We start from the raw sequence: 22,004 nt of genomic DNA, 5'->3' as shown, positions 1-22,004 counted from the left end.
AAAAGAAAAAACAGGGAAAGACTGAGAGATTGAATGCTGTCTTCACCCATTAGAAGGGAACAGGAAATAAACGAAAGCAGGGTGCCTAGGGGGGCTACCAGTGTGAGAAACCTCAGTGGGATTTTCTTCCCCTCGCTATAAAAAGAACAGAACGGTGCAGAAATATTCTTCTTCTTTGTTTTGTTTTTTTTACCCCCCAAATCATCAAACAATTGACAGAGATCTTTCTTTTTTTCTCCAGAATAAAATCAAGACAATTTTTCTCAGAAATAGGTTTTTCACTGTTTTTTTTTCTGAAGTCCGTTTAAAAATGTTTTCCTCGACCACAGACGTGTCAAGCTCCTGTTCTTTCTTTTCAATAGTCTTTGCGAAAATATAGTGTAGAACAGTCTTCTTTCCATGTTTCCAGAATTCTGATTCTGATTCTGATGTCTGTCCACTGCAGAAGTAAACAAATACAGTTTTGGGATCCGACAGAGCACATTGCAGGAGACGGGGAGCAGTGTGTGTGCGTGTGTGTGTGTGTGTGTGTGTGTGTGTGTGGGGGGGGGGTGTGTGAGGTCTCTGCCAAAAATCATGTACTTATGTATAGCATCTCAGAGGTTCAGTATCTCCGTGTGCATCGGTACCATATCTCGGAACGAGAGCGTGTGTTTTCAAGTGTGTGTACATCTGTGCGTCTTCACACTTCAGTCTGGAAGTCCCCCTCGGACGAGTCGGGTGTGTTGGCAGAAGAGGAGTCCCAGTTCTTATTGTGCAGCTCCATCCGGTCCTTCTGCTCCCCAGGCACGATGGACAGCTCGGGGGTCATGGTCTTGAAGCTGTCCCAGGAGCTCTGGTCCTCTGGGGTTGACTTGTCCTGATGGAGAAGGAGGACATGTGAGGGTCAGTTAAGTTTGCTGCAGCTGAAGGAGCCTACAGTGAAACTGGAACAGACAAAGCCTCGGTCAAAGTTCTCCAGTTTAATCTGAACAGTGGCAACGTTACGGACAACAGGGACATTATCTGGACACAAATGAAGAACATAGCACGAGATTGTCCAGAATCCGACACGTTCACAACAACAGAAAAAGTGTGTATAGGTGAGGGATAGCGCCTGGGTAGAGCAGACAGGAGGCAGGACATGACAAGTAAATCCCACTGCAGAAATGACACCTTTTTGTGTACAGCACATCGACCCTGGCGTCGGCCCTCATCACCAAAAGCTATGGAATGTCGTCATCTTCCCAATTTGACATCTCCTTCAGCGTCTTCTATGCGTACGGCCCTTCTTTTTCATGCAGAGATATTTGTATTCTTTGCGTCTGTCGCGTCAACACATCCACTAAATTCTCCGGACAGTCTCCTGCTGTATTCTCACATGCACGGGGCTCTCCCTGACATTCTGTGGAGGTTTTACTGGCAGGTAAAGTCAACTGACTCGGACGTTTGCGTTCTCACATGCTCTCCCTTTTGGATAACTGCAGGAGGATATCCGTGTAGTCTAGTGCATGTCTGAACACAGCTTTATTTACTCTCTGGTGGAATACATGAGGAGATTAGTACCACTTGACTATATGTCCATTAAAAGGAAGGCTTCAGTCACTGAGCTCTGCTAGTGGGAGACAGCTTCCCTTAGCGATATCTGAAGGTAAAACTAAATCCACCCATTAGCACCTGTAAAACTCACAAACACATCATATATCTTATATGTGTCAAAATGACGATTTGGTTAAGTCAGCAAATTCTTATATAAATTTCCTTCCAATGACATTATAACCAAACACAACTAAGGAACCAGGGTTTTAATTTTTACTCACCGAAGTTACGCACAATGCAGTGCAATGAGGGATTGCTACAAACATTTAAAGTACACTCAGGTTTTTAAACTGCCTGACCTCACAACAGGTAGAAATCAACGCCTGCGCTATGAAATGAATCCCTTGTTTGTGTAAACTAGAATTTTTCCTTTTTAGACAGAACCATAAATTCAATTGCTTTGGGCAGTTTTCACCCCTAAACACATTAGTAGATGGATACATTTAAATTGGCCTCACACTCGAACCTTTGCAAATTTCAAAGGCCCCCCCCCCCCCCCCCCCCCCCCCCCCCCCCACCCCCCCCCCCCCCCCCCCCGACTCTGAAAAGCAGCTCCATACCCACCTGCAGTTCAAGACACCACTTCATCTTTCTAACTTTGCAAATGAACCCGTTAAAAAGCGTGACACCCTCTAGGCCTGGTGTCTGTGATTGCTGCTTGTGGTCCGCAGATGTGGTGACCATGCGTGTTAAATACATGTTGCGAGAAGGTGGGGGGGGGGGTAGCAGCTTGAAAACAGAATTAGAGGTGGCATTATGCATCAGATAAGGGGACATTATTCAAATCGGATTTGCTATCTCGCGGAGATTAGGATCGTACAGATATGAGCTGGGGAAAAACACACGAGGGAGCGCTCGCCCAGATGATTCCAAAACCCCCCAAAAATGAAAGAGACGAGAATGTCGCGTGGTGTTTTCCACAGAAGTGAAAAAAAGCAAGCTGCAGCTGCGGAGCCTGAATATTCATCCTCTAAACACTTTGCAGCATCCTGTCCTAAAATAAGGGCTGGTGAAAGGGTACTTGAGAGTAAAATTCTGTGATGTTGAAGGACCTGTTTGCACACGTGTGTAATCCATTAGAGACGAGTGTTCCTGCATCTGTACCCATCAAATCTATCTCAGAACAACTCAGCGCTCTCCTTCTTTGCTCCTTTCGTTTTTTTTTTGTTTCCTCCACATTCTCTTCCCCACAGTCCCGCCCTCCTGTCATTGCACCAACACTTCTAAGTACTTGCAAGAAATTCACTTTGAGCTATTCACACCCTCAAACCCTGTCTATCTCTTCATCTGAGACACACACACACACACACACACACACACAACTCATTGATCTGCAGCAGCACAGCACCCCACCCCCCCCTTGCAGCGTGATGATCCTCGCCCGAGCACTAGGGGGCAATATCTGCCTGATTATCATTCTCCCTGCGTCACAGCCTGACAGTTGGTAAAATGAATACAAAAGGCATAATCTGGGAGCCAATTTGCATGCTAAATGCTGGCGAAGGAACATTTTGTGATGCAGGAGTGCGGGTAATGCTGCAGTTAAGCCCAACTTTATCCCTGGGAGACTAGGCTAACGCGATTGTGCTGCTACCGCGTGTCTATCCGTTTCCCTTTTCGCCATCTCCTGCCTGCCTGCCTCCGCTCCTGCCCTTACCCCCAAAGCCGCCCCCCCCCCCCCCCCCCCCCCCCCCCCCCCCCCCCCCCCCCCCCCCCCCCACTCCCCACTCCCCACCCCATCATCTCATCCCTCTTTCCCTCACTCTCTCCGCCAGAAACCCCCTCTACTTACACTCGACGAGTTCTTTTCACCTCCGGCAGACGAAATGCTCCATCGCTTTTCCCTCTGTGGTGATGAAATGGGAGGGGAGAGGACAAGGAGGGTGGGGGGCGGTTGGGGGGGGGTTGATGAGAGAGAGAGAGAGAGAGAGAGGGGTGAGGAATGAGAAAGGGAGGAGAAGGGGGGTCACAGTCACTGACAACTCTGCCCTGAGACAATCGCATTGTTCCCACACCTTCAGCAGGTGAGGAGGCAGTTGTTGCTTCGTGCTCACACTTTACCCCTTCTCCCTCTCTCTCTCTCTCTCTCTCTCCATCTCTCTCATCCATCCCCACACTCTCACGAGAGAATAACACCTGCACACACTCACACAACATGCACACACTCGCACAGAAACAGTGCATGTTCATACATGACGCACACACGCACACGTCGTCTGAGCCGCGCTGGAGCAGGAGGTATTTTTAACATCCTGACCGGCGAGAGAGCTTGAGATTGAGGAGAAGACTGAAATCGGAGGAGGCGAGGAGGACAGGGGGGACGGGGGGTGATGGAGATGCTTCTACATGCTACGCGTCACTAACAGCGACTACGACTACTATTTAAAGGGATAAAAAGGAAAGGAACGGCGTGTGGGCGGATTCTAAACGCCACAACAGTGCATGTGCTGTGCAGAGCAAGAGGCTTTGTAGCTCATGTTTTTCCAAATAATGTTGAAAGAGGGTAATCTAATCGGGGTTATTAGCACATGGGATATACACCATCAGCAGTATTGATTTTACACTGCACTCTGCATGTGTTAACACAACACATTAGGTGGTTTACGCTGGGATTTGAAGTGGACATGGCTGACTAAGATTTTTTTTCACATCCTGCTGTAGCTCTGCAGTGTTATCTGTCATTCTTTGTGTGTGTCTCTCTTCTTCTTTCATGCGCATGGTGTGTTGCTTCTCTGTGGGTGGTGAGCCCAGCAGCACCAGTGGGAAAAATCGGAAGAGTAGAAAATACAAATACAACAGCTCGATACAGTGTGTGTGTGTGCGTGTGTGTGTGTGTGTGTGTGTGTGTGTGTGTGTGTGTGTGTGTGCGTGCGTCTGTGTCATGAGGGGGTTGGGGCATTTGTACTTTTTGAATCCCCGACTGGGCCCAGATTTATTCCCTATAGCGGCTCCAACAACTCCGCTAATATTGACCGTACAAACTACAGCTTTTTTTGGGGTCTGTTTGTCAAGTTTGAACTTTTTATGTTCATTGAAAAAAAAAAGTTTCTGCAACACAGTGACGCACTAACATCTTGTTTGACTTTTTCTGTCCATAAAAATCAGCAGACAAAACTGCACATCATGTTTTGTAGGAGAGCTGCTTATGAAAGAGTCTGGGACTTTGTGTTTGTCTTTTTGTGTGTGTGTGTGTGTGTTTGTGTGTGTTTCTTGATGTGTGTGTAACGACAGACACAAAGACAAACCTTTTGGTGTCGAAATGTAAGACTTCAAATTCTACTGCTCTCTGAGATGAAAACTATTTCTATGGCTTAGCAGAAAGCCTGAGGGAGTCTTGATGGGTTCATGATTCCGGCTGGAATGAATCAATTTGATATAATAATCTAATGTTCATGACAGCTGCATCATTGGAGGAATGTATCTCACTACACTACAAAGTCACATTTTAAAGAACTTCAGTTGAGTATTCAGAACTATTTACTCCACTCTCATTAAACTGACAGCTTTAGTTTCTATTTACACATTATTTTATGATCTGTTCATACAATAAAATGCATTGTCATATATTAAAAAATCTGCCGGTACATGTAGTATAAAGTAGTAAACGCCGGCCACAACAGTAAAACGCTACAAAAACGTCAGCGAATTAGTCATAATATTATAGTAATATATACAGTATGCCATTGTAACGCAACACCGAAAAAGGCCATATATCTGCATTTACTCCTGCATATCATACACAAGTGTTAACTGCAAATGATAATTTCAATGTAGGACCTTTATTTGTAATATTGTGTTTTTAGATTGCAGCATTACCACTTTTAATTAAGGGATTACACTTTCTACATAGACCATATGGAACAGATGGAAATGTGGCAAGAAATACTAATCTAATTAATTCATTTATAATTCCTTTCTCTTTGCGCTCCTAGTTCCTATTTCTATTGTTTTGACTGCCTTGCAGAGCGTATACAAGCCAAACCTGTCAGGGTTGGGAGACGGGATGAGCATTATCACCCACCTGACTACACGGCAATATATGACAAGCCTTCTGTTCCCGGACACTAATGAGCGCCTTCATATTTCTGCATCATCAGCCTTCGCGGTGTCCAACGCGATGAAATAATTCACCTCTAAAAGTCCAGTTTGTGCATCACCACTCGTCACGATAGGAAACCGCAGACTTCAATTTCATTCACTGATATCATACCTGGACAATGTCAACCGTTTTAGCAAACCTACAAGTGCTGCTCTGTGGATTTTCAAAGGGCATCATAGGAGTATAAAGTTCTCTCTATTATACTTTCGCAGGCACAGCAGGAGGAAATAAAGGTGACGCGGCTGCAAGCACCACAGGACCCCCTCAATACATCGTCTGTCCATCACTAGTAAAACTGGTGACAGTCGCCAGTTGGAAGTGTTTCGCCCCAATCGCTCCAACTTTAGAAGTGACAGACAGGCTACACTGCATTCTGCGAGGAGACGCTACGAGCTACTGACAAAGCTAAATTGAGGAAAACAGTTTGTAGCGATTCAGTGGGGAAGTACGAACTAGCACAAAGATAACACACAAACATCTAAGAGCCTTTGAGATGCCTCTGCGACAGTGTTGGTGGATGAGGCCACTCAGACCCCCGCCCTCCCCCCACATTTAGAACATGGAATGGAAATAATGTCTGGATTGGCTGTCTGTGAATGATGGGGTGGGGGGGGTGGGGGTTTTGGGGACGGGTGGCTGTGGGTGAGTGGGTTAACGTTACCTTTGTTGACTTGGATGCCCATGGTTCTGCTCAGTGTCTGGCTACATTCATACTGAGACAACAAACATGCAACACGAGGCCCGATCAGCCAACAGAGGACAGTAAACAAAAAAACAAGAAAAAATAAAAATAAAAATCAGAAATCAGTAAGATGTAGCAGCGGGGCAAAAAGAAAGACATACAGCGAGTGTGAGGCCCACATGAAAGAAACTTAAAGCACATTTATACATGAAGGACATGAATGTAACATCAAAAAATGCAGAAGGAGACTGAGTGGATACCAGAACTTGACTGTGGTTGTACAGCTGTCAGTGGGCTTATGAGTCATTGAAGCAGAACCGGAGTATTTCAACGTCTCTACGTGTTTTGTTTGCTTCTTTCGTTGTATCATCAAGATAACGATAGAATTCAGATTTCCAATTCAGCACCAGAGATCATTTATTAGCGGGGAACAAAAATAGACTAAGTGGGCATAGCGGTCTTTAGCACCATTTACCCCTTAGCCGGGAAGGAATCTGTGTCACAAGTAATAAGGCCCTTCAAAGGAGCCAAATCTGGAGAATGTAGGGCAAATAAATTCCATTAGTGCAACACATTGCAAACAAACGAGCAATCAGACACACGGGCCTGGTTCGCTGCTGTCTGGGCCTGTGCGGCGCGGCGCAGTCCAAGGCCACTGCTCCTATAGAGAAAACAGTTCCAGCGAGCGAATTTGGCCCCTTTCACCTCCCTTTAATTGGCGCAAGGACACTAAATGAGCTAAATTAGTATTGTGCCTCTTGGTGCATGAAGGCAGTGTTAGGCTTGTTCCGCCTGGGCTAACCGTCCCCTCATTAGGAGCCACTGATAGAGCCAGTGTGCAGAAGCTACACTCCGCCAGCGCTCGGTTTTCATGGGCAATTTATGTGGAAGGATGAAAACAGTTGATGAGTTTATACTTGGCACAGGGATGGGGGCAAGGAAATAATTAAAAACAAGCTAATGAGAGGAATTAATTATTCAATTAATGCCTCAAACGTGCCACCGAGGGGCTGACTTTAGAGGGAGAAATGGGAAGATGAGGGAGACAGCGAGAGAGGGAAAATGTCAAGCCGGGAGGATGAATGGAGGGGGGAATGAGATATGAAGAGGTAGAAGTGGGGAGGACTTGCTTTATTGCTGGAATGTGTAATTGAAGCCCCTCAGCTTAATGCTGGCAAATTGACTATCAAGACCTACGGGGTTTGTAAGTGCAGGGAAATTGCCCTCAGTGAATCAACAAAAATTGGGTCTTTGTCATTTGAAATTATACATCTCCATTTTACACGAGAAACTCTCAAAACACACACATTACCTTAGCTAAATTTCCCTTCAGTGGCCCGAAAACATTGTTGGAGAGTCAATAACAGACACTAATGTTGACTGCGGAAGCATAAAGAGAGCACCCCGGGTTGCGCCTCTCCTTTATCGGGCGGGCTAATGGAGAAAGTACCACAACATATTCCCATATGCGTTGCTGAATCGACCATCGATTTCATCGTAGGATTCACACACACACCTCCAGCCATTTAGTTTGAATTGCAAATACATCGCTCATGATCGAAAATCCCCCCCCGTTCTGATCCAGCACGGGCTGAATCACAACACAAAGTACCACACTTGTTTCCTTTGTCTTTGTCTCCGTCCCACTGCGCTCGTCACAACCCCTCACTGTCTATCTGCAGGGGGAAGCCGAGCACACTTCATTTCATCAAGAACACAGCAGAGGAGAGCAGGCGATGGGATGGAAATATATCCCATTTGAGAGCTAAAAAATGCATCAGCCAGGCCATTATGCAGTGCACATACACACACACACACACACACGCTGAGTCCATCCCACACACTGAGAGCCACAACACTGCATCATTGGGCACTGCATGCTAATTTGTGTTATGACCTTCTGAACCCTGTGGAGAGGATAGAAAACAACAGGCTTGTTCCACATTGACAAAGACCAAAAAGCTAAATATGAGCGCAGACACTAATGCTGCAACATACTGCACTGCATCCACACCGCATCCACTCTGTCTTTCAGTAACCCCACTGACTCCATCTGTACCATGTCTCCATTAGGGGAGGCACAATGAAAATGGACTCCGGTTCCTCTGCTGGCCATATGGCCCCTGCCAGAATACGCACTGTACTTAAAACAGGGCAGCATTTGATTTAGGTATTGGCATTAGCATTAATGTGAAGCCTGCAATCTAGTCGGGTACTACAATACATGTGTTATACTTAATTCAGAAATACTGATATTCTTTAATCGTACAATATGTTACTTCAGCCACTAGGGGTCTCTCAGTTAAAATAATAACAAAAGGCATCATTTGATGTCGTTGTGAAGCGCAAATCATGTTTACAGATGAGGTAATGTAAAAAAGTTGTATTAACGTTACGCAACAAACGGTAACGAAGAATCGTGAGTGACCAAATCAAACAGCAGAAGGAACAGCCAACTAGCTAACTGCCTAGCAGTGTTTTTCCTTTGTCGTACGCCATTTGCCCCAGAAGTTATGGCACAGATGGATAAAGCAGTTTAATTCAAACGTTACCTTGTTGGTAACATTTTGGATAATGTAAGTACACAAGTCAACAAATTATATAAATAGGTCTGGTCGTTTTTAGACATGTTAATGAAGAACAACTGTGTACATACAGTGCAGTCTTATAGCTTGTTTAACAAAATGCAAAGTTGCATCTGACACCAGCAGAGATTTATAGTTGTGTCACAGCTCGCAAGTGACCTTTTTTAGCCATAGTTCACCAGTTAGACTTTTTACACAGTAGAATTTAAAGGGCATGCATACTGTATGTTTTTGAATAATTACAGGGCAGCATGTGCATTTACACAGGACTCGCTCCGCTAGCTTCAGCTGCCTAATAGCAAAGGCAGACAAGGTGATTTTCAACATTGAGGTTAATGGGAAGTCTTGAGATATAGTGTCTGCATCCCCCATCTTTCTGGTCATGTCTTTCCCCTTCGTTTCCATTTATTCAGCCTCACCTTGAGTAATCACTGTGCAACTTACGGTGGTGCGGTAGATGTCGGGATTAGTAGTGTGGTTACTGGGCAACGTAGGGTTAAGAAGTGTGTGAGGGGGTGGTATGGAGAAAAGAGGAAAGACACAGAAAGCATGAAATCAAGAGAATGAAGTGTGTGGATTCTATCTGTGATGGCACATGCACTGCTCAAGACCACTTTAAGCCCACTGCACTGACACAGAAGATTGGATGTGAGAAAAAAAAAAATATGCGGTACATTTTCTGGTATTCACTCATCTTCCCAACACCGAGATCCTACCTTTTCACAGACGTAAAAAAGGATCAGGTCTCTTCTGAGCCCATAAGTCATAAGTCTCTCATCAGCAACCATACAAAGTGCATCGTGTTTTGGCCCTTTTCAGTGCCAATGAGCTCTTTTATGGACGGAATATCATGGTTTATGAGGTGATTATAAATTGGTTTGGATGACTCATTGTCTTAATGAACACATTTATCACTTGGTTAGGGTGTTTACGTCGCAAGATCCAACTCAGGCACTGAAACGGACGCACTGATCGTGTAAACAACAACAGCTAGACAAAAATCCCTCGGGGATTTTTCATAATGGAAGCTAAATCAAAGAAGATGCATCAAACCACCTTACAAATCCATCTGTCTGGTTACCGTGATTCCAGATTGGATGTTTCAATTTGAATTTGTAAAGGAGTTGATGGAGGGGGAGGGGAACTAGCATCCACTACATGAATGCTGAAGAAGAAAGGGGTACAAGCTGTGATGCACCAAACTTTTACACCACCACACCTACCATTAAGGCTCATGAAATACAGTCACTTCACTATGAAACAGCCTTGACAGGAAGTAGATGAGCAGCTACATGGACTAAGTGTGTAGTTTGACACTGTTTGTGTTAATGCAGTTGTACACAGAGTCTTTAAATAGCAAGTGTGTCTGGCATTGCATGTACAGCAGGCGCTAGACAAGCTAAAAGTACCATACTCTGAACCAACCATTGGCTAAGCCCCATCCCCCTGAGTTACTGTTGCTAAACCTGTCAAGCTTTCATTTCTCGCACAGCACATTTGCACTCAGCAGCAGATTTACATTTCCTACTTGATTTCAAAGAGAGCTAAACGAAATAGGTTTCAAATCTTGTGGGTAACCATCAATTCAGCTGTAGCAAGGTAACATTAGCATAGTGATGTGATTTAAATCGCCGTCTTGGGCTGACTTCGATGTTTTTGGCTGACTTGTTTCAAAATGGGGATCTTCGGAAAATCGTCTTGCACTGACTTCACCTACATCCACAGATACTGGGCAGGAAGACTGACACTGAAGCTGCTTCGTCTCAGTCCTAGCATTACTTTATATTGGGAGAGAAGTAAGAACTGTTATTCGATGTTACCAGTTATTTTGTATTTGTGGTGGTTTGGTAAATGTAATTCTATCTCAGGCAGCATTGGTTGGGTTGGCTTGAGTGTAAACTTTATCCAATCCAATAAGGAAAAGGAGAATGGCCTCCCGGACCATGTTTCCAGACAGAGGAAAACAAACCACACAGTGACTGCGTTAGTGGCCTTTTTAATTATGCACCCTAATGTGCACCCACAAATTAATGATGTCATCCTTGCCACTGTAATGCTCAGTACACAATACACAATTAGCCATTTAAGTCATTGAAGATGCAGAGTATCATTCAACATGTGGAAGCTTGACAGGTCAGCTGTGGCCTGTTACAATTGCCAAGCTAGGATTGCACAATCCGTGTTTGCAGGAGGCGTTTAACCAACTTTCTGTTCCATGTGTGTTCCAAATGTACATTACTGCGATATTGACCAACAGAGCTGCAGAACAAACAGTGGCAAAGTACTGGACACATACAGTGACATGTAGCACATCAACTCATCGGCCTGTTTAGAGTGAGTTAGAGGGGGCTCTACTGCACCGTCTTTATGCGGGGTTTAGCATGCCTTACGTTGACTCTCTTTGTAAACGAGGGACGCTCTGCGTACTAGCGATGGCTCGATGTTGTGCCTCGGTGGAGGGGGAGGGGGGACCTGTGGTGGACGAACACCCGCCACGGTGGTTAGAATAGGTCACAGGGTGGTTAGTTGTGGGTTAAAACACTGTTTAGGCCCTTTAAAGGAGGGAGAGGCCTGCAAAGGTCAGCGAGGTTAATGAGTTTTAGAGATTGATGGTTCATCATTGGGCAGGTAATGGCGGGGGGGGGGGGGATTTTTCCTTATAGAAGTATTGCCAGGAATAGGCCAAGCGTCTCCATCATTTAAAAGGTGAGATGCTCACTAGCGCCTGTCCTTAAGGGACTCAGTCAATTGGCCATATGAAGTTGAGGGTGTATATCAGCTTCCACAGTACTTTGGGTATTCATCCATGAGAAGATATCCTGGTGAAATGCAATTATGTTTGCTATTAAAATGTGGCACTGGTGTAATATATGTTAAAATCCCTGTCAGTGTCTGTCATATGGCATGGCAGGGAGGTTATTAAAGTTATTATGAAACAATTATGTCATTACTCATGCAGTAATTGTCTCCTAAACACAGTTTATGTGCTTCAAAGACGCACAAGGACTTCAAACGCAAACAAAAACAGACAAGTGAACATACGCACTCATGCCTGCAACCACACACACACACACACACACACACAGATATGCAGCCACATACATAGGCACTAGGCAATCTAATATGCAAGTGTACAGACACGCACACCCCCACACACACACCCTTCTCATCTCCATAATTACTGTATAGTCAGCATGTCCATGTCTGGGGGTGACTCTCAAAGTGAGATGTTGACAACAGCCAAGCTGAACTCTTTCTGGCTCCCGTCAAAGGCCTGACACTGATAGCATTATCCATGTAATTATTCACAGTTAAGTGAACTGCCTGCTCACTTCCCACACGGGGGATTTGGAAGAGTTGGCCGTGTATTTGCTGCCCTTTCGTTTCATAACTTCCAGTGACGTCACTAATCCAGAGGAAACGTGGCTTCCAATTTCTCTTAATTAGTTCAAACACAGCCTCTCTATTATTTGTGGCTGGCCTTTCATTTCTTTTTTACGTTGGGCCGTAATCTCAAAGCGCACCTGAGCTCCCTCCGAGGCACATTAGCACGCTGCGGCGCGACTGTTTAGAACCGCTGACTTCTAATATGGAGCTCATGCTGTTGCTAGCAGCCTGCCATTTTTCTTCCCCCTCTGTGGCATATTTGCTCGGCATTAATGAACGGGGAGTCGGTCAATGCCTTTTGAAAATCTTGATCAAGACGTTGAGCAAATACGGAGTAAAAGGAAAAGACCAAGTCTGGTACTTGGAAATGACAGCGTGTTTGTGTGCATGTGTGTGTGTATGTACGATATGTGTGTTGCTACATGGCACGGGGAATATGAGAGATGTCATCCTGGCTTCTGTTCCTGCACTGGCAGTGTAAATTAGATGTGAACCAGCATGCCGCCGATGCCAGGGGAAAGCACACCTATCAAGGCGGACTAACTCATCGTGGCTACACGCACTGAAGCCTTTGCGGGCGAGGGGAGTGCGAGCGTGTGCGTGTGCATTTGAATTTTTTATGAAACTGGTCCTCTGAAGGTCAGTGCAGAGCAAGCGGGGACTCTTTCGTCTGCTGCTAATGGCGTATTAATGATTCAAATATGCTTCTGAGTCTCATGAGCACAGGTGCCCACCCAAGCACCCCACTGACACACACACACACACACACACACACACACACACACACACACACACACACACACACACACACACACACACACATCCTGTAACAATCCACTCAGACGCCACACATACACACACATACATGATAAAACAGGCACAGTACATAAACAATGATTTCCATGAAACAGAATATTAACAAGTGTGAAAGGCAAACACAAAACATTTATGGGCATAGACGAGGTGGGGTTTTTTTCAGCAGCGCATTCTGACAATTATGCCGAGGTGAGAAATTGTTTCACAGCTCTTAAATTGCACAATTAGGATTCCATTAACAGGTTGTGATTGATTATCAGCAAACAGCTCATCAAGTAACCAAAGTGAGAATTCAAATTTAGTTCAGGCCAGTTTCCCTGAGACATAAAATTGGATATACGGCGGGGAGGCAGAAATAGACTGCGCCTTAAGAGTTGTATTTACGAGGAGTTTAAATTGTTCAATTGTCCTCGGATGTGATAATAGGTACACGAGTGAATTAATCAAATGGCAAAGGAAATATATGCAGTATTCACATTAAATTCAAGCTCCCTTGTTAGAGCAACGTTTCCACATTTTCGCAGGGTGGCTGAAAAAAAGACACCGTAATGAATACAACCGCTTTCAAAAGTACCTCATGTTTGTAAATGACTGGGAGTTATGCTCAGAATTCTTATGACTATAGTGGCCTGAAAGCTGCATTTAAAAGTGAAAGCAATGTCACTATAGTGCTGATGACATTCAGCCACATTCAGTGAAGAATAATCTATTGTTCAGTGTCAACGGGGAGGGGTTTTAGTGACAGAGTGTGAGGGGGGAGTGGAAGTGCGTGGGTACAGCGAGTTCCCAACCCCACTCTTGGGCAATGGTCTTACCTTGAATGTGGACATGGCTGCGTCCCTGCTATACCTGTCTATGGTGTGGAACTTGGACGAGTGGTTGAGCTCATGGTACAGCTCAGAATGTCTTTTGCGAGTGTGCATCACTTTCTGGAAGGGAAGACAGGAAGGGACAGCAAAAATGAACCAAATTGAAACCAAAAGAAAAGAAAAAATGGCAAAAGGAAGAAGGGTCGGGCCAATGTATGAGCAGGCGGGGGGAGGGTGGGGGATGGGTAAAAGGCTGAGGGGACGGCAGTGATGCCAGCCACGAAGAGGGGGTTAGAGAGGGATGCCGACAGATCGACTGCTGGCTCATGCTCATACATCATCCATTTCCTCAGTCTTTAGGAATTTGGCAACTGGGAGCGCTGCAGAGGAGTCCCTAGAGTGAGAATTTGGTGGAAATGACTGACAGAAATGCCATTGTTGCAGACCGGTGCCTGCTAGCTGGTGGTCCTGTTAGCTCAGGCTTTTGTCTAACTCATTAAACGTGTAACAGATGGAGTGGAATTTAACTCGGGCCCCGCTTGAAATTACATTTGGCAAAAACTGCCCTTCCTGTGTTCAGAATATGTCCGGCTCGATGGCAGCTACAGTCCAGATCTTTGAGTCTGTGACAGCGAACTGCATTTGTCAGTGTCACTGCTGTTGTCTCTCTGTGCTAATGGGCAGTGCTGGTGCTGCTCGACAGAAGCTAATCGTCGAAGCAGATTGCACGGCTGACACGGGGGAAGGGGGCAAGAATCCAGCACCCACTACCGCACACTTACCGAGCAGGACTGCGCTTAGCACTGGCCCCCGGGATCTTCAGAGCGGTCACTTATCTCTGCTGAGCTAACATAGTTCCCTTGGCTGCGATGCATTTAGTTTCCCTTCTTGTCTTTGGCATGTCCTTGTATTGAGTCATACCGAAGCATTTCCAAATGTCATCTGATTAAACTATGACTTCAGGTAGTTGGTTTTAATTACCTCCAAATGAAAGACCGTTCAGTTAAAAGGGGCACTCCACCAATTTTACACACAAGCTGTTTTCAGACATGAACTCTGGGAAAATGTCCGAAATCCAACTTTCCAGTATGATTGTCCGGTACATTCAGGCGAGGGGTGGTGCCTGGGTAGAGCATGCAGGAGGCAGGACGTGACGTGTAGATTTCATAGCACATTGACTGCTTTGGCGATTATCACTGAAAGTTCTTGAAACTTGTTTTTTTTCCTATTTGACATCTTTGTCGGCATCTTAATCTACGTAGATGGCATCTCTTCTTCCACCTGAGATATTTGTACTGTTTTAGTTTATGTCCTTTTCATTTCCATCATCAGCACACCCACATGCTCGCCGTGAATCCTCCAGCTGCCGGGAAAATTTACGCAAAATCTTGGGGGCAAATGACTCGGACATTAGTGTTCTCACATCCAGAAATTTTCAGAAAAATGTCTGAAGCATGTCTGAAAGCAGCTCTTCTTACCGCTCTCTTTTTTGTATGTCTTGCAAGTGCAATACTTAATCAGTGGAGCAGCTCTTTAAGTGTTAAGTGTTTTATAAGTATTATTTTCCGACATGACTACTTTCTTAATTAAGTTCAAAACTGCTAAAAGAACATTTCAGTTAATTGCTGAAAGTATAAGAGGGCAAACTCAGTTTAAGAGAAAAAACTAAATCACGGTGATTACATTCCATGAGATTATGGAAGTGAAACCTTCCCTGGTTTATGAATGTCAACCTCTTTCTGAAAAGTCAATAGTCAATTGAAGAGAAGAGAGATGATTTCCAGGAGAGCAGACCTCTTTGCTCATGCAGCAGCCACTTATGACTCTCCAGTGAATTTGCCAGATAGGGAGAATGATCAGCCATAGTCACTGTTAGTAGCTTGTGCCCACTCATACCCTCTATACGCAGTACATACAGTCTCTGCATGGTGGAAGGTGAATGTCCAGTCTTTACAATGGTTGAAATGTCACAATTGCACAAAAAGAAAAAGCATCAGTGCAAAGAGTGGTGCAGTAAATTTAGTAACTCAGGGTTATCAGGTACACTTAACAGAGACTGGAGATTCCCAGGGCACCCGCGTCATTCTAATACAAACACACTCACACGCTGCCGACCCAAATCGTTCCAACAGATATAACCAGCCAATCAACTACGGCCACAGACGTGTGTCGACCCTTGGACTAAACTACTTGTACTCATACAGACACAAAAAGCACTCTACTTTGCTGTTTCTTCAACCAGGACCCCCTGACAATGACACGACAGCATCGTTTGGTTTAATCGTACATGTCAGCGTGATGTTTTTTGTTTCCACGATGCTAATTGACAGTAATTAAGTCGGACAGATAATAGGCAGGGTCAGTTTTAAAGGGCACCGTTGGAGAAACAGCATACTACGTCAGGTGGTTCTCAAACAGTTCATCGTTCTAAATGCAAAGGGGAGACACAGGTGCGGAGGGGGGAGGGGGCTTAGCAGTGCTTTTTGCTCCTCTACGTGTTATTCAAATCCTGGCAGAAGCACAAGAAAGCAGAGGCAGGCTGATGACATGTGGGGGAGGAGGGGGGGGGTGAGGTCAGGGGTCTTACCTCAAAGTCCAGCTCAGAGTACCGAACTCTTTTCCTCTGGAAGAGGAGGGGGGCAGGGGGAGAGAAGACAGCATCAATGACCACCCCTCGTCTACTACTGAACTTCAGACGTCTCTATCTGCAGTCTCTCTGTGGATCTCTCTTGCAGCCGTTGTTCAGTAACAAGAGGAGCGCTAATGTGCGCCGGCTGCCCAGCGTGATACATATATCCTCGCAACTGCCATAGCAAAAAGCTAATTATTGCCGTCTCTTGCAACATAATAAGTTTAGCGAAGTGGAATAACCCAGAATTAGAGTGAAATAATAATTTCTCGGCTCACATGGTCTCAAATATAATCATTACGACCCGAGCGTAAATCATCCTGCGCCGTTTTCTGTCTGAGAAATTTGTCGAAAATGTGTTGGAGATTGTTCTGATCAAAAGAGAAACTGATTCCATCCTCTTATCTTGCTTGGACCCCACCTCTCTCTCTTCTTATGTGGCCCCCGCGGCTTTGGTGAGTAGCACACGAGCCGCCAATTTAACAGCTGCAGACATTTCCAGCTCATCTGGCCCTGACATTGCATTGCATTGCATTACATTCCATCTCCGACTTTCCTATCTGGCGCTCGCTGTCTGGCAGATTTGCATTTGGCAGAGAGAAGGGGCTGCTCTCCACAGTTAGTTAAAAGCTGCATTCGCTCTTTGAAAAGGGCAGAGTTTGCTGATCTGATGCTACGGCAGCCAGGCTTTTAAAAAGGTAAGAGGAATGCAAACAGATAGAGAAGTGCGTTTCTCTCTCAGGCGTCCGCTTCCCTTTGTGAATTCGCCTCCTCACGGAACAATGCAAATATACCGTCCCTCCTGCAGAGAAACCTTACCTTTCCTACAGAATCTCCTTGATTGAGTTTTTCTTTATGTTATGGTAGACATGCAACATGCATATACTGTACATGTGCCAGTATATTGCATGTTTTGGTGGGAACACACATAAGACAGTCATTAACTCACTCATACAATATTCATCAGGAATCTCTTGATCCCGGGAGTTGATGCTGCTAAAAGAGATACCCAGCAACGTACACACTAGTTTCTCATTAGGGTTGCATGTACGAATTAAATTTAGGGAAATTTATGATAATCTGACCTCTATAACCAACAGCTTGTTGTAAGAAGATACTCATTTATGTTTCAACACTCACTCTATTGGTTTCTACAGTAGGATAATAGGATAATATGCCCCGTTAGCCCCGTGAACGCCTGTGACTAAAAATCAACAGTGAGATGAAGACCGGGAGTACATTTGCGTGATCCCTCCATTATGCGTCACCATGTTTGAGTCGCGGAGTAAAACGCCGCTGTGATTTAATCTTGAGAGGCACGCTCTGATATCCATCTCCAAATCAAGCCTATTCAAACAGGGTGAAATTAACGCAGTGAATTGCATTCCACAGGTTCCTCCGCAGAATCCCCTTTTTTTTGTTTTGGTATTCATGAGTGCACTCGTTGCTCTTCTGACACAGATTTTTTATGAGTTCTAATGACTCGTCCTTAACGTCCTCAGCCCTGAATTAAGCATCTGCACTTTTCACTGAAAGTGTCGTTTCCATCTCTTTAATCAACCCTGTGAGTCAGCAAGATGCCATTGGGGGAAGATTCAATCTGTGTGTGCCCAAGTTTTTGTTTGCTTCTTTTTTGTGTGTAGGTACATCAGAGTGTGTGTGTGTGTGTGTGTGTGTCTGGGCTATAACATTAAGGTGGGCTGACATTCAGCAGGAGTATTTCCCCTGATCCTGTCTGTCTCAGTCCATCTGCTATGCCACCTTGTATGGTTAGGAGGGGGTATCACACATGCCACGCACGCACGCTAGCAGGCGCGCGCACACACACACACACACACACACACACACACACACACACTGAGAAGAAGCTGTCTGTCATTATGAGAATAACTCCTTTCGACACTCACTGCCTCAGTCAGCAGCAGGAAATACTGCTCAGTGGAAAATAATAACAGTTGTGATAGGAGACTTCTGCATCATAGCCTGTTTGACACATTGTTAAAATGTAATTAAAATCTGTAATTTTATGGATATAATACATTCAAATTCTTTTCACATCCTTTTACAGTCAGATCCGTGTCCAGAGTAGAATGTTGTGTTTTCCTGAGGTAAAAACAAATGTTAATTGGATGGAATTGTTGGACTTGTTCAGGATGCAAATCGGCTCGTTTTAAAGTCTTTCTTAAACTAAGAGACACTGAATGCAAATCATGTTCGTTTGAATTTTTCTGTTTAAAATACCAAAAAGGGTTTAAAGTGCTCACATAGACAGAATAAGTTAAATAAATGCACCTTTTTCAAAGAGCACCTCCTCCCACTAGATCGCTTTCTCTTCTCTTTCTCTTAATCCACTAGTTTGCGTTATATAACTACACCACTACCACATCCACAACTTTAACCCATGATCTCGGGTGAAAGGTGGACATTAGAGGAGAAGCTCCACCACTACTGGGAACCTTTTCTTCCCTCATCCCTCAATCTCTCACCCACCTCCAGGGATCCTGCTGAGAGGCTGGTGTTGGCGTTGGTGCTGCCCAGGTTACGTGGCAGGGTCCTGGTTCTCTCCACCGTTGTTCCCCCCGTCAGAATCTGTCTGACTGACGGCCTCTGGCCCGGCTTCAGCTGGAGTGAATGGCCGTGGGAGTGCATGTGTCCTCCGTGGGAGTGTACAAGACCACCCGGGGCCATCATGTGGGCGTGCCCGTGGGGCATGGTTTTGATCGTCCCATAGGAGCGATTGAGGTTCATGGTGATGTTCATGTCGCCCACACTGGACGGGACAAAATCTGCCGGGTAGGCCTCGCTCTCAGCCGGGTGGAGGGTCAGGGGAGAGGGAGGCGGGGGGAAGGGAGGGTCGTCCACCGCGATGTTGAGAGGCTTATCCTCGCCCCCCAGGCCCAGGCCTCCTTGGGAGGAGGGCGCTGGGGGCTTGAGACTGACCGTCCTACGAGGCAAGACCATGTAGTCTCCCTCCCCTCCTCCGCCGCTTCCTCCTCCTGCACTTCCTCCACTCCCACTTCCATCCTGGGAGTTGTTGGAGGAAGCCGGTGGGCGCGCCCAGCCCAGGCCGCTCTCAGTGCACAGGTAGATTTGAGCACCGCTGCGCTGCTGCCCCTGCTGTCTCTGCTGGTCCACGTTCACCTCCTTCTTCAGGGGCGTATCACTCAGCTCGTTGAGGCCGCCTAGTGGTGGAACCTGTGGGGAAAAAAAACGAGAAATCAACTGCTTATCAACTGCACATTGAACAGCCTGACAGTGAAGATAAGATCTGATGTTATCGACATTTTTGCTTCTTTTTTGTTTGGGACAGACAACGTGAGCAGGGCCCGACAGTGATCATCCCAATTATCAATGAGCGTAAACTTCTTCAGTCCCGTACCTGTACAATCAGGTTGGGAGGGGGAATGTTCCCAGGGAGGGAGCTGAAGTTGACTCCGACTCCGCACTCCTGATGGGCTGCCAGCTTAGGATCCTCCTCGTCATCCAGAGAGATGCGGGAAAGGGTCCCGGTGATGGTGGCTGGGTTACAGGTGTTGACCTCCTTGAAAATGACTGGGGGAGAAGTTGGGGAAATGGAGAGTTGGTGAAAAAGGAGCAGGGGAGAAAGGTTTATGAGTGGGGGAAAAGAAGGGGGGGGGGGGGGGATTGGATTGGAAAATAGGAACGGAGGAGAATTGATATTATTTACACCAAACAGAGCAGGGTTGACAAAGAGGTGTAGGCAAAACACAGATAAAAGACATAAATGAGGTCCTGATGTTGAAGTTTGTAGATGCAGCTTTGAGACAGATCGCATCGTCCAAATGAAAGTTTCAATTCTCATTTCGGGCTTTTACGCTTCACTGTAACTAATATGAGTTTTGTCTCTGACACTGTGACCTGAGGTCGATGCTCCATCTCGAGATTTGCCGGTGAGCCAGGATTTTTTTATTAGCTTGGAAGAAAGGAGCCACGGTGCAAACTGCCGTGTGCCTCAAATGAAATGGAGCCAAATTCCCTCGCTGCCGAGTCCTGTCCCGTATCTCGCGCATGCACCGACTTATTACTCCCATATCAGTGGCAGTCTGTCTGTGTTTATGTGCTTAAGTGCACATGTATGTCTGCGTATTTGTTTTGTAAAAACCATACAAAAAAATTGAAACTGAACATTAAACTACTTACAGTGGCTTTGGGTTAGCTTTCATGCATGTTGCTCGGGAAAAAACAGATACACTACATTTCTAGAAAAGCTACTCCAAATAACCTAGAGTATGACATGCTGATGAGACACAAAGCTAATATATACTATCACAATCACACGATCAAACCATCTAGAGGTTCATGCCAGACATCATGCTCTTTCTGGACCCAAATTCAAATTCTAGACTAAGCATGTAACACAGACCATTCTCATGTAGGCCCTGTTCAGACCTGGTGTTGACATCCGTCCTGAGAGATCCGTGTGAGTATTTGTGTTCACACTTGGTTTTAAAGCGTGTCAGGAATGTGTCTCCTCTGACCACTTGTGATTGGATCTTCAACCAACTAAATGAATGTGGCCACACCTCTAAATTTGGTCTGAGTGATCGGATCTCAGGACACATTCAGGACAGATTTGGGAGTGTTCAGCCCTGTACTTAGCACTGAACTCTTCCAAGGGCGATGGAAGTATGGGTGCTGGCGAGGAGTGTAACTGCAAGGCAAAAACATTTATTTTAAAAGCTTTTACATGTTGAGAATAGCCCAGTGGTGTTTATTTTTATAATATTGGATTTAATCTCTAAACATTTTGTTTATTTTCTGCAAAGTTTATCCAACACTAACGTGTAGAACGTGATTAAACCTGCATTCCAACTGTCCACAGCTGAATATGCTACTTGGACATACAGCTGTATGTATAGTGTTCATGTTTGCTGTAGGTTGCAAAGTAAAAACTTCAGATTAATACTAAAATCCGGAATGTTGAGCTGCTGCTCTGCATCTAATATCACGTGCTATACAAACTTTCTCTCAGCACCTTGACTTCCAGCGTTCCTGTCCTGTCTCATCGGATCACTCACCGCGGATGTTAATACCGAGTCTAAACGGGGTCGTGGACTGCACTGATGTCACAAAATATCAGGCTACACATTTGATGAGAAAGGGAAGCTGTATCCTGCTGGAGTCTGAGCATACCAGAACCGAGCCTTCTCTCTGTTCCCCCGTCCTGTTGGAGATGTGAAAGGGTCGGACATGATGTGGGAAACTTCACCAGGCTGATCCCTTCACATCGGTATCCAACAGTGGAGGCTCAGAGAATCAGACAAATCTGACGGTTGTTTTTACGTTTTTTTGCGGTGAAACCCGTTCACTCATTCTGCAGTTTCACCTACAACCCGGATTTGTCTGTAGGAATTGTTTTGGGAAAAGATCAGGCAGTGTGAAGTCGGTCAGTTAGGTG

The 22,004-nt window shown here is 45.4% G+C and overlaps 1 protein-coding gene across 14 annotated transcripts in view; it reads right to left on the bottom strand.

Annotated features, from left to right (window-relative positions):
- Positions 1 to 434: 434 nt before the first annotated feature.
- The window catches only part of adgrb2 (adhesion G protein-coupled receptor B2), a 217,196-nt gene continuing 195,626 nt past the window's right edge, over positions 435 to 22,004 (bottom strand). For 8 of the 14 annotated variants that reach the window (XM_034599687.1, XM_034599689.1, XM_034599691.1 and 5 more), the window contains 5 exons: positions 19,965 to 20,137; positions 19,076 to 19,780; positions 16,544 to 16,579; positions 13,963 to 14,076; positions 435 to 859 (listed from right to left, as the gene is read on the bottom strand). In XM_034599687.1, coding sequence (XP_034455578.1) covers positions 683 to 859; positions 13,963 to 14,076; positions 16,544 to 16,579; positions 19,076 to 19,780; positions 19,965 to 20,137 — 1,205 coding nt within the window. In that variant the 3' untranslated portion in view covers positions 435 to 682. Of the gene's footprint in view, positions 860 to 6,338; positions 6,391 to 10,872; positions 11,417 to 13,962; positions 14,077 to 16,543; positions 16,580 to 19,075; positions 19,781 to 19,964; positions 20,138 to 22,004 lie in introns of those variants that run through there. The other 6 variants (XM_034599694.1, XM_034599688.1, XM_034599693.1 and 3 more) reach the window with 6 other exon arrangements.

Source organism: Hippoglossus hippoglossus, chromosome 11 (genome assembly GCF_009819705.1).
Source record: "Hippoglossus hippoglossus isolate fHipHip1 chromosome 11, fHipHip1.pri, whole genome shotgun sequence".
In the NCBI taxonomy this organism is placed as follows: domain Eukaryota; kingdom Metazoa; phylum Chordata; class Actinopteri; order Pleuronectiformes; family Pleuronectidae; genus Hippoglossus; species Hippoglossus hippoglossus.
Note: the sequence above shows the minus strand (reverse complement) of the source record. Positions and strands in the feature narration are given on the sequence as shown.